The sequence below is a fragment of the Quercus robur genome, chromosome 2, assembly GCF_932294415.1.
Source record: "Quercus robur chromosome 2, dhQueRobu3.1, whole genome shotgun sequence".
NCBI lineage: Eukaryota > Viridiplantae > Streptophyta > Magnoliopsida > Fagales > Fagaceae > Quercus > Quercus robur.
The window spans coordinates 13,313,558-13,327,552 of NC_065535.1; the positions used below are offsets into that span (position 1 = coordinate 13,313,558).

A 13,995-nucleotide genomic window follows, 5' to 3' on the forward strand; every position below is an offset into this window, starting at 1 on the left:
ATTATAATTATAAGTGGGGAAAAGAATATTCAAACTATGATTTTTCTTATAGAGAAAACTAGACAGTATAATTGTGCTATAAGATTCTTGGCATCTGTAATCATAATTAGTAACATAAGAAAGACATATATATCAGACTCAACCAAGATGAGTCTGATATAAAATAAATAAATAAACAAAAGGACTCAGAAGAGAGACTGCTCATGTGGAGGTTTGAACTCATAGCCTCATATCATGTGCCAAAAAGACAAGTCGAGGTGTATTGAATATTTGCTCATATTATTGAACACTAATGCGGCTCTATAAAGTGTTGCTACCTTTATAATTTCCTTTCATTCTCAAAAACAAAACGTTAATAATTAAATTTGGTATGAAGCTAAACATTGGAGGATACAAGCCTAGTTATAGCCAAAGCTGGCAAGAAGCACACCAAGTTTACATGCTTTTCCTGTCAGAAAAGGTGCATTAGATCCCAAAAAACAAGGACCTTTGCACTCAGGATGCTCAATGGAAAAAATTCAACATCTAGCATTAGGCTTTTGCATCATCATGACAACACTCGGTATTTCCTCCTTCCACCAATACCAATAGCAAGCAACCATTTTGATTTGTTAGAACTGGAACTGAGAAAAGACTGAAATACCAGAGCAAACAATCCATCTAAGCAGCTGTGCCAGCTAGTTCTTTGCCTGAAGTTGTTGGCACCAGGTTCTGGGGCTGCAGGCACACAAACCAATGTCCAAGTATATAAATTATTTCACAAAAAACTAACCCAACACACAAACACACACACAACCTAGCTGAAGGAGAATATCTATCAAATGTAGCAACACGGAAATGACCCATCTATATGCAGTGTTGATTTCTTATCCCTCACAAAGTTTTAGGGGCTGCTTAATCTCTCTCTCTCTTTTCCTCTAATGCGGGTGTCCAGCCTTCTTTGAGCACTTGACTAATAGCCAGTTGTGTACCCCTGTCCCACGTATTAGGTAAATTATAGGGAGGATTCCCTGGGGGCAGCCTCAAGATGTTGGCTAGGAGTTTTTAATCCAGGACCCATGGATCTTATGAGACCTTGAGAACCACTTGGGCTGCGTAATATCTCCAGCTTGTCCCTAGTAGGTTTTAGTTATATATTTATAACAGCATGTGTGCTTACTAATTCAGTAATCCAACAGTAATTGTATTTGTGTCTTCATCTAAATCATGGCTAATTTCTTCTGGTGGCATCAGTTTATTGGAGGGATGGTCAATATTCTGATATCTGTATATCTAATTGGAATATGACTCTTTGGTGTTCGCTTTTCACTGTTTCCAAAACTACCCTTATTTTGTTGAAATTGATCTTCCCAAAAACATAAATTAAGGACAAAAAAGTATTTTAACAAATGGTTAAAGAACAAATTGGAATAAAATAAAACGATAAGGCGTAAAACAGTCAAATTGAAAAAATATATTTAACTTCATACCCCATATTTTCTCCATAGTTATAACAAACGAAACTTTCACAACTCTTTCACATCCAGACAATTACTTATTTTGAACAGAGAGTATTACATAATGGAATTATAAATATATATATATATATATATATATATTTTAAAAAAATTAAGCACACACGAGACACATGCATTGGTGCATGAAATCAATTAAAAACTGAAATTCATGGCAAAATGCATTTTCTCACATTTTTCTTATGAAATTTTATTTGTAATAATTTGGAGTTTGAATTTGAACAAAGTACATAAATCAAGGGCAGCCTAGGAATTCGTTTTAACAGCATACACTTGTTGTGAAACATTTGAAAGCAAAGAATCAAACAGGAGTTGATTTAATGAGATTTTTTTAAACCTAAAGTAGTAAATGTGGCCTGAGCCAAATGCAAGCCATTAAGTCTAGGAGAGATAAGGGGGAAGAAGGATGGGAGGGGGAGGGGGGGAGGGGAGAATGTTATTGTTTACTGCACTACATGTATAACATACCAAACGGTCCAGATAAAAGTGATAGTGTGTATGCATGAGTGAATATATATATATATATATATATATGGATGGAAAGTAGATGTATATGTATATGTACATCTATATGTATACATGTATATTCAGGGTCAATCAGCTTCTTACCGCTGCTAATTCCTGCTCGTGCTTCGGGATAAAAGCAGTATCAACTTTGCCATTTTTGAAATCCTATGATAAACCAGAAAAACTTGCAAATTAGATTTAAAAAAAAAATTGAATTTCTTCGAGTTCATATCACTGAGAGAGAATAGTAACATAAACATACAGAGAAACAAACAAAGACAACTTAAATAAAGATGTTAAAAGAAAAGATCCATATTCGGGTTGCCTACCTCCACTTCAAGTATAAGTTTATGGTATTCAATGGTCGTTGGAACCCCTGTGGAACAGCGTTCAGAATTAAAATAATTAAATTAATTAAGAATCCCAAGAGAGGATTAATCAAGAAATCCTATAGATTTCAAGCACAGAACAATTACAATCAAAGGGTCTATGAATGAAAATGCAATAGAGAGTATGGACACCTCTCAACTACAAGATCTCAACTAAAGTGCGATCAAATTAGATCATACCAAATAAAGGCAAAAGCCAGGGGAAAACCCTCTACAAAAAGTACCTAACCCATTAACTAGTAAAAGAAAATTTGAAGACTTAGTCCTTATAAAAGCTCAAAATTGGCAACACAAACTGTTAAAGGATAATATTCTGGGTCCGTACCACCCTCCCACACTCAATAAACTGAATACTTAGCATGCACTACACTCAGAAATTGCAGTGTAAAGTGAAAAAAAAAAGGGTAGGAGAGAGAGAGAGAATCTTAATCCAGAACTAGTACAATTACCTGTAATAATAGTGTCATCAAGAGCTCTTTTCATGCGCTCAATTGCCTTTTCTCTAGTTGGAGCCCATACAATAAGCTGCAATATAGTGCCAAAGTTGCCAAACTAATTAGAACAACAATTTGTAGCAAAAACTTCCAATTTAGATGAGCAGCCCCAAGAATATTGAATGCTTATAATATCATGTTCAACATAAGCATAAGCTGTCCATCACCTACACCAATGCTCAGGTGACAGGAAAATATTAATGAATACTAACATTCTTTATTTTGAACTATATACATGATAAAGACTGAAACTCTCAGACCTGAAGCCATAATGTGTGCTTTTTATTCCTTTATTCAACAATCTTTTTTCTTATTACTTATGTAGTTCCATTATTCATTAGCAAGTCCAAATGAAACTTATTAAGAAGTTTAAATTAATAATTAAAATGTTACTTGCATAATTTAGGAAACTTCTCTGTTCACAAGCCAGTTCCCGGCCTAGAGAAGAAAGGATTTGCCAAACAAGTTTTGTAAACTTCACCAAGTATCCACACTCCATAAGCCTGGGTACCCCACCATCAATGAACTAAAACTCTATAGAAATTTGAGGGTTAGCCAGGGAGAAGAAGGCCCTCATTTGCAACTGTTTTATTAACTTCTGCATGATTTGAGCCATATTGAATACCGATACACAAATAATTTTCAGACATAGAATACACAGACACAACAGCATCTCATACATCCCTACAAATCAGCCACATGCATGTTAATGCTTGGTGGCATCAACTGTTCATATTTACAACACATTTCATAGGACAAACATATTCTAACAAAAGGAGAAGTGTGGCATACCTTTCCAAGAAGGGAATCATAGCTCGGAGGAACCACATAGTCAGGATAAACATGGCTATCCATTCTAACAAATGGACCCCCAGATGGCAAATATGCTGTTATTCTCCCTGTTGCCCAAACAAAGATTGGGAGCACTTAGAAAAGATTGATAACAATTATATATTAGAAGATATTGAAATCCGGAGGGTAGTCATCTATTGTGTGGTGTACTTGGAGAAAGGAAAGTGCAGAATTTTGAAGGGTGTGAATTTACCCATCCTCTTGCTCCAAATGATTGGATGGAAGCTACAAGTTGTTTGTCTAAATTGTAAGAGGTTATTGATTTTTTAAAATTTTATATGTTAGTTGTTCCTTTTGAGGGTTTCCCTTGTATACTTCCATGTATGAGATTTGTGTCCCTTTTCTGCATATATTTTTTAATTAATTAAGAGGTCATACCCAGTGCACAAAGCTCCTACTTTCTAGGAGAAGTGATTGGTAGGCATTCTTACCCCCAATGTTTTTTGGAGGGGCATATTCCTGGACTCAAACCTGCAACCTATCGGTTTTGGTGGAAGGCACTTGCCATCACACCAAGGCCCAACCTTGTGTATGTGTGTGTGTGTGTGTATTATATAAATAACTTATCCAAAAAGGTGATTGAAAACCATGATGCTAACTGTCTTCATTTAATATTCTGACTCAGTATGCGCTGAACTATAAACCTCCTACTGATAAGGGGTTAACTATGTTATAATACAGAAAAATAAAGGAAAATTTAGTGCAGTAACTGAAAGGTCCAGCTGTATGCAAATGAGGCTAGTTAGGTAATCTAACAAACTTGAGAAGACAGTATCAGAATGGTTTGGTGCATCATCTAATTTTCACATGCATGCAAGAAATAGTTCACAGGCACATTATCTGAACATACCTGGTCCAGGTCGGAATCCTTTAAAGGCATCTTCTGCATTGATACGGCATTCAATTGAGTGTCCTCTGAGCACAATATCTTCCTGTAGAAGAAATCCAAGTCATAAATTAAATACACAGTATTTTATGATTAGAACCTTTTTTTTTGGGGGGGGGGGGGGGGGGGGAAGCAGGGGTGTTTAAGTATTTTATGTTTAAGGCTAAGGTATCACTTAGAAAAAATAAAAATAAAGAGACCTATAATTAAGGTACCCCTTTTTCATTACCTGTTTGTACCGGAGTTTTTCTCCCATAGCTACACGAATTTGTTCCTCAATCAAGTCCACAGAGGAGATCATTTCTGTCACAGGATGCTCAACCTGAATCCCACCACCAAAAAAAAAATCCAAAAAAGGGGAAAAAATTATACAGCATAACTTGCAATTAGTGCAACCTAAAACAGGTAAGCTTTTAGACACTTATGTAAATCCACATTTTCGAGAAATATTTCTACCTGGATACGAGTGTTCATTTCCATAAAGTAGAAGGAACCTCTTTCATCCAAAAGGAACTCAACCGTTCCAACACCAATGTATCCTATAGATGCTGCTGCTGCAACCGCTGCATCACCCATGGCTTTCCGCAACTCTGGGGTCAATGCAGGAGAGGGTGCTTCTTCCAGCAGCTTTTGATTCCGTCTCTGTACAAAAGCCACAGTCAAGAGAGCTTATTACTTTGTTTTACTTGCATTTCAAAAGTGGTTGAAAGAGACTTTATTAACAAAAATCCTTTCAAAACAGCCTAAGAAATTTGTTGTACAACCATAAGAAAACAAAAGCCAATATGTGGATAAGAGTTGGACATAAGTCCTCTATCTAAAATTTCCATTTGCCTATAGATCTTTTACTTGGTTCTTCATTTTTAATTATGAAACAAAATCCATTTTCATAGCTGAATTCAGAGAACACTCCAAAACCATTTTGACAAACTGTCCTAAAAATAAAAGAAATGAGGGGGCTTCTGGTACCTGGATGCTGCAATCACGCTCTCCAAAGTGGACGACATTACCAAATTTATCTGCAAGAACCTGTAGAACCATATAGCATGCCAGGGATGAAGCAAAAGTTGCATATAGTAGGTAGGCCAATATTATTTTACTAAACCATATGTCAACAAGACAATATGTAATGATGTTTAGCAAACAACTCAATATATGCATCAATAGTAGTGAGAGTTTTCTTTTTCTTATTTTTTTTGGGGAGTGGGGAAGTGGCAGCAATAGTAGTGAGAGTTAGGTACATGATTTCTGCACTTCACCCAAAAAAAATTTCTCAGACCCAGAATAACCTATCCATGTTGACTCAGATTTCAAACACCTTTATGGTATTGAAAAATTGGTCCTGAATCAACAACCCAGAATTTATTTGAACTCTCATAGTTGTACACATAAGACTGGCATGAAAAGGGCTAATCAGACTTATCTTTATACTCATTTAAATATAAAATGAAATTTCTCACTGTGACTCCTAGTCCTTGAAACTATTTATATGTGCATCTATCTTTATTGAATGGATAACTGTTATGTACTGCTTACACAAATGTGAATCATCTGCAATAAAATGTTAGGAATTTGGAACATTTTACTATTTGAATTTATGATTATAACTGACTCTAAAGTAGCACAGACTAAAGTTCACATAGAGCCTAGTGGGCATATCTAGAGCACTCAGAATGCTCCTACTGGTCCATGAATCAATTAGTTTTCTCCAACTGAGCTTAAAGAACAGAAATGCCAAGTATAATTTTTTCAATAAAAGAACACTCCACTAATTGGGTCTTCCATTAAGTATAAACTTATTTTCCTCAGGATGGCCTTTCTTGAGTTACTTGCTATGACATAGTTAAATGAAATTCCTTGAGAACTTCAGGAGATCATAGATTTGAAAAGACATCAAAACACCCAGCACCCAGCAGTTACCTGGAACTCAATGTGCCTTGGATTTTGAATGTACTTCTCCAAATAAACTCCATCATTTCCAAATGCAGCTGCTGCCTCACTCTTGGCTTGCTGCAAATCAAATCAGACCCCATTTAATACAAATTTCAAAGGAACTATAAAATTCTTTGTAGCAAATATTTGTTAATATTTGTTAAGATTAAATTGTGCTATTTAGTTTTCAGTACACAATTCAAACCAAATATGATATAAAAATCAAGCATCTAAGAGAAAGCAGACAATCATCATGGAAAATGTGTAAATCATAACTCATGAAATAGATTGATTAAATTTAATCAAAAGAAAATGTCATTAACTAACGCATGTAAGTGAAAATGTTAGAAGAAGAATGGCATATTCATTATACAGAAATATGACCAATTTCAAGTGATGCAACAGCCTCAGCAGCGGCAGCGGCAACAGGATAGTTATGGAGAGACAGAATCAAGACATTAACCAAAGATTTACGGTACTTCTGAATGTACAAGATGCTAAAATGCAATTTAGGAATTTAAATTTATATATGTGAAGTATTGAGCAGTGGAACATTAACAAAAGTTATGCAAGGTGGAACTTAAACCTAACCCATATATATGGACTAGTCTCACACTCAAATATAGTCTGTGGGTGTCAAGCCAGTTAATATCCTTCTTGATTCTTTAAATATGTCCATGGTAACGTTTGGGTCTTTAGGTAGTACACACTCCAGGTTAACATAATAGCTTATGTTCACTGTATTATCACAAGTTAGCAAAACAGACACTGTATTCTTTTTACTGTCGTTCTAATTTCTATTGATGGTTCCAATTTGTTAATCAGATTTAATGTCAGTAATTTGAGATTTATTTGTCATGAATGTCAAGTCTAAGTAATAATACAATTGAGATCTCAGCTTTAAACTTTGCATCAAGCTAGTGCTACGTGTCTCTCTTTTTTTCTTTTTTATTTATTTACATTGTATTCTCCTTGTTACTACTGTCTATAAGCTTTTATAAAATTGAACTGTTACCTATTGTGTTTCTTTTCCAATTTAGGTTAAGCTTTTCAAACATGTTGCATTGTGGACAAGTATCTTTTTATTATAAGTACCCAAAAAAAAAAAAAAAAAAAAAAAAAAAAAAAAAAAAAAAAAACAAATTTGATAAGTAAAAGTACCAAACAAAATAGTAGTAACTAGCAAATACCAGAGATGTCAGAAAAAATTGTTTATTTTATATTCCATCAGTCAAAAGAGGAAGAGCTATAGGAATCTATTACGCCAATACAAAAATATAATTTCATAATCTACTACAATTTTTTTTTTTTTTTTCTAATTTTTAAAATCATACAAGCACCAAGAGGATTCAGAGCCCATGCTTTCACCCTCCACACCATTCTTATGTAGGGAGGAGGTGCTAACATAACATTATTAGTATTATTTGCAAGAGATAGATCAGGAAGACGTGACTAAAATTTTACAGAAGTTCAAACATCAAACACTTTTTAACATAGCAGTCATCCCCCTTTTAACATTACAGGAAATACGTGCATTTGGGGCAATACCTGTAGCAACTTCACAAATTCCTCAGGTTCTTTAGCTAGACGCATGCCACGGCCACCACCACCAGCTGTTGCCTTGAAAGTATAAATGTTTATCAGTTCACAGAAAATTCAATAAGAAATAAAGATAAGATTTTAGTAAGATACCCAGAAAGAATGAACTGACTATGAGCTTGTAACCTTCAATCTAAAATAATAGTTTTAAATGCGAAGAAAAAGAAACTTAACAGTTAACACTATGAAAGCACTGAAACACACTATCAAACTTTAGTCTCTGAAGCCTCTAACTCATAGGAGTAAGGTCTTCCACAATCATCCTTCCACAGTAAACTTCAATATTTTCCAAGGAGGTGATCACACATTGAAGTGTTTTGTGACATTATTATTCTCTTGATAAGAAAAACAACTTAAAATTTCTATCTCATGAGTAGCTTTACATGTATTTGGTCATGTAATATCATTATTTATAACCAAATTAGTATAGAAATAAATGGCAAAAAATAACATGTAATTCTCATTTTGGTTACTCATCAAGCCACAGAAAATTAGAGCAGATGTTTTCTAGTCAGGACCAGGTCAAAATTTCTAATACTCTTAAGTTAATCAGTAAAAGGTAGAAATAGGTGTGCATTGCAATTCCAGCAGCCACATAAGGCAGAGTGTTATAACTACTAGGCAGTGTTTTATAACTACTATAAAAAAAATACTAAGAAAGATTATTTACCTTGATCATAACAGGATATCCAATCTCATTGGCAAGCTTGATTGCTTCTTCCGTACTCTGTGATAACAATTAATTTAAAAAAAAAAAAAATTGGCCAAAAGATATAAAAACTGATATCACAACTTTTTCCCAAGATGTAAAATAGTATAGCACCATGAGTCACACATGATACCTGCAACAATCCATCACTTCCTGGTACAGTTGGAACACCTGCTTTCTTCATTGTTTCTCTAGCAGTTGACTTGTCACCCATAACACGGATACTGTCAGGCTGCAAAATGTAACCAAGAATTTAAATTTCTTGCCCAAACTTTTGGAATTCAAGAAATGGCTTCAACCATGGACTCCCCCTATAATATCTACGTATAAACCAGAACTTTATCCATCTGTTTCAACAGTAAAAATCATACATAAAACAAATTAAATTTTGGGTCTTTTATAAGAGAAAACCCTTATAAGTTATAACTGGGGAAGAAAAACAGATACACCAATCTCTAAAGTTGGTGCGTATTTGAGTATTGATGTAAGGCTGCCCAGTGCTCTCTCTCCCTCTCTTTGCAGACTTACCGACTTAATGTTCACAGGCAATGATCACAAGTGGAGAACAGCACCTTGAACATACCCTTTCTTCCCATCCAAACAATCCCAAACCATACCCCTATGCCTTGCCTTTTTTAATCCCTAAAACCCCCAAGTTATCTTTGAAGATTTAGCATCCATTATCCCATCAAATCAGCCTCTAAAAGAACCACTTATCTGCTGTGTACAGAAAATCCAGCCATATTTTATCAACTTCATCCTCTATTTTCCTTTCAATCCTATCCTTCCGCACCCTAATTATTACATACCCTATGTATTCTCCCCATGTACTAGGGTTGCACCCATTTTCGCACTTTTAATTGACTATTATTACTTACAAAAAAAATATATATTATTATCACATACCCTAAACCTTCTACTCCATCTTTCTAAGCCCTAACATCATAAGTAGGAAGAAATTTTTTTTCTAATTTCGGAAGTCAATTGTATTTTTATCGGTCACTTGGATTATATTTTAGGACTTATTAGTTAATTAGGTTAATTATTATCTTATTTAATTTCCTAGAGTAAAAGGTCTTTTTGTAATTCAATCAATGGGATTTTCCAAGTCGATTATAATTAGAATTATGGTTAAGTCATGGTAGTCTATATACAGAATATTGTTTTACTATGAAGACAGCTTACAATTTGATTGATTAATGAAATTTCTGTTGGAATTTTTCAAATGGTCTAGTGTTCACTCCAGCCAACCCTAGATGCACCTAGACTCTGATGCCTAGGTTTATTCTCTCTTGCTTGGTGCTAACTCCAAGCAAGCCTAGGGGCTGGCTCCTAGATTTATGTCTTTTTTTTTTAATGTTTTGTTCTACAATTTTGTTGCCAAATCTGTTTTGTTTTTGTCGTACATTACATACAGGAAGAATTTTGCTTAAAAATCTAGATAGAAGCATCGGTGTAGAACATCAGGGACAAAGCCTCAATTTCTAGATCAATAAGCCAAAAGCAATTCATGTTTCCTAATGGGGTTTGATGAAGACCACTCAAACAGAATATCAATCAACTTTAGGTGCACAGGTTTAACAGGGCACATGGTATCCTTTTCCCTGAGCTCAATATTAATATACACTAAAAAAATTCTGATTTAAAGTTGTTCCTATAAGCTGATTGCAATCTGCATCACCTTGTATCAATCTGCATACGTACTGAACCAGTGTGGTTTTACAGTAAAATATTAAATTCTGTTGGAAGTTCAAATTTATTGTCAATTAAATGTATTATTGAAATGCCATGGATCCATGGAAAGACACACTTTGGATTTATTACATAAACCCCACAAACCCTCTTATGCGCCCCAGCTATGGATATGTCCCTGTCTGGTTTTGTTCTTAGAAAGACAGGTGCCTTAAGTCTCCTGTTCAGTTTATGTGAAATTTTGACAAGAAATGCCAAATTAATTAAAATATTCTGACCCATTAAAAGATAGGTTATTGGGATTTAGTGGATGAACTTCATATCCTTTCTATGAGGAAACATTTGCACTACTTACATTAGGCCCGATAAAGTTGATTCGATGTTCTCTGCACATTTCAACAAATACTGCATTCTCAGCAAGGAAGCCATATCCAGGATGCAGCATTGTACACTTACGGCTGATAGCAGCGGATAGAACATTTTGAATTAATAAATACCTGTAAAAAGGCCAATCAGCATGCATGTTACACCACTATCAACCATACCAAGAACTAAAGAGGAGAAAAAAACAAACAAAAATTTGGACAGATATTGATGAAATATACAACAAAAACCAAGCCTTAGCCCCAAATTTTTGGTGTCAGCTAATATTGATGATGATGATGTGTGTGTGTGTGTGTGTGTGTGTGTGTATGCTCATAAAAAAATAAATGAAATATATATGTGTGTGTAAGTAGAGAGAGAGAGAGAGAGAGATTCCTAAAAAAAAGAAACATCTCAATTTTCATTCAATGTCATTATTTTCCATCATAATCTATGGTAGCACAATCAGTTGCAGTCTTGCAGACTACGCCCCATGAAATAGAGGCCACTAGTTCAAATCTCCTCTTCCCCATTAGGGCCAAATTTACTTATTAAAAATAAATAATTAAATAACAAACTTTATGTTTTATCCTTTAAATCCAACACTCCATACCAGCTTGAAATCTAAAACTTTTTTTTCAAAAGAAAACTTTTTTTATTCTTATCACTTTTTCACTAAGCTTCATCATTTCTCCCAATAAGATTTCCCATTCCCTTAACAAATGAAATAAAAAAGTTACAAGGAGTTGATGACATGCATAATGATAAATAGGGGTGTGCATCAAACCCACCAACCTGAATTAGTTTGATAAATTTGGAATATAACTTAAACATATTATATGAATTGTAGTCTTATTGAAAAAAAATGTTTAAATAATTGATGAAATTCCAATTTTTCACAAGGCATAAAATATGTACAACCCACCAACCTAACCCAACCCAACCATGTGGGTTGGGTCGGGTTGAAAAAACCCTCCAACCCGACCCATGCACACCCCTAAATTGAATGATAAATATCTATAATGGCAGCAAATGATTAAGAAAGAAGAACAAGAAAAGCAATCATGTCATAGAGCACTTACGACTGATTGCTTGGTGCTTCACCAATGCAAACCGATTCATCAGCCAATTTCACATGGAGTGCATCCTTGTCAATGGTTGAGTAAACAGCCACACAAGGTATCCCCATCTCATGAGCAGTTCTAATGACCCGAACGGCAATCTCTCCTCTATTCGCAATGAGAATTTTCTCAGCACGACATGTAGCATGGAGAGCTCCTCCACGCTTCTTAGCTTTGTAACTTCCAACTTGTGCACCCTCAGCTCTTTGCCTTGGAAAGTTCACTCTACTATTTCCCACCATAAAGCTACATTGGGAAGCAGCTCTGATTCCTCTACTCGTCCCCACAAATAAACCCTTCCATTGCATTCACAAAACCCAAAAGAAAATTGAATATAATAATCACAACGATAATAACAATTAAAGATCCATTTGTGACCCAATTCAAGATTCACTTATTTAAGCAAAACCCAACACGTAGAACCAGGAATATCATTCAAACAAAATGAGTTATACCAATTGAAGATCCAATTGCGACCCATTTAAAGATTCACTAATTTGATCAGAACCCAACACTTGGAACAAAAAACTGCTTTCGAATATAAAATGTATTATAGAGAGTCTTACAGGAGTTGAGGTGACAGATTTGCAAAAAGGCAGTGTGGCATCCATTGTTTCCAGAGCAAAAGGAGAAAATGCCTAAAACAAAACAAGCCCATTTTGAAATAAACACAAAATTAACATCAATTTTAGCATCAATTTTATTCAAGCGTTAAGTGTGAAAATTACCTCTGGAATGGGAACAACAATGGACGTGTTCTGATCCAAAATCAAGGGAGATTTCGGAGAGAATGTGAGCTGGAGAGAGAGAGAGAGAGAGAGTTGGAGAAAGAAGTGTGAGAGTTGAGGAGGTTTTTGAAGGTGAGTGTACGATAAAAACGAGGGAAATGGGCCAAATGGCAGGTTGCAAGCTCCGCCAAAGTGGTTGGGAAAGGATTGAGAAATCTTTTTAATCTCAGCCGTTGATATCATCTAGTGGCCGATGCAATGACATGCTTGCACTAATTATATATATACACAGAAACAAGAGGTACTCTTAATTCAAACTTGTCTTTTCCCATTATGTAAGTGCACACTGAATGGACCGATATGGACCAAAAGTAACTGAATAAGGTCAAAGGGAACTGAATAGGACCAAAATGAACCGAAGTGAACTGAATAGGACCAAAGTAAATTGAAGTAGATTGAATAGGATCGAATAAGACCACAGTGAGATGGACCGAATGTAACCAAAGTGGACCAAATAAGACCAAACTGGACCAAGTACGCCCAAATAGGACTGAAGTGGATGGAATGAATCGAATATGACCGAATAGAACCAAAGTGGAACAAATAGGACCGAGTGGACTGAATATAACCAAAGTGGACAGAAGAAGACCGATAGGACTAAAGTGAGACAAATGGACCAAGGTAAACCGAATAAGACCGAATGGACTGAATAGGACCAAAGTGGACCGATTATGACCAAATTAGACCAAATTGAACCAATGTGGAGCAAATAGAACCGAATATGACCGAATAGAACCGAAGTGGAACTAAAATGACCAAAGTGGACGGAAAAGACCGATAGGACTAAAGTGACCCAAATGGACCAAGGTGGATCAAATAAGACCGAAGTGAATCGAATTGGGCAAAATGCAAGGCTGATGTGGCTCGATAGAGGCTTAGCAACAATAAATGTTACACTTAAACTTCTAGATATAGTAGTTATTGCCCTGTGCCTTGTATAATTTTTTTTAAAAAAAAGTTATAAGTATTAGTCTTTAGACACCTAAAGTATTTGTTTATATGTATTTCCTAAGAAATATAAAAAGTATTATCGAAGGGTTTGGATTTTATTGCTGCTTTTTTTTTCATTACTAATATGTCATGTGCATGACACTAGTGCAATATGCTAGATTTTTATTAATAAGTAAATTATATCATATAATAAACTAT

The 13,995-nt window shown here is 35.0% G+C and overlaps 1 protein-coding gene across 1 annotated transcript; it reads right to left on the minus strand.

Annotated features, from left to right (window-relative positions):
• Positions 1–258: 258 nt before the first annotated feature.
• Positions 259–13,044, minus strand: LOC126712451 (biotin carboxylase 1, chloroplastic-like). Its single transcript, XM_050411778.1, has 17 exons — positions 12,787–13,044; positions 12,625–12,696; positions 12,020–12,354; positions 10,930–11,071; positions 9,016–9,114; positions 8,844–8,900; positions 8,123–8,194; positions 6,563–6,652; positions 5,612–5,671; positions 5,099–5,284; positions 4,872–4,964; positions 4,607–4,688; positions 3,697–3,803; positions 2,860–2,935; positions 2,351–2,397; positions 2,124–2,186; positions 259–717 (listed from the first exon to the last, which is right to left on the minus strand). The coding sequence occupies exons 1-17, from the start codon at positions 13,027–13,029 to the stop codon at positions 661–663; spliced, it is 1,881 nt and encodes a 626-aa protein (XP_050267735.1). The 5' UTR covers positions 13,030–13,044; the 3' UTR covers positions 259–660.
• Positions 13,045–13,995: the final 951 nt, after the last annotated feature.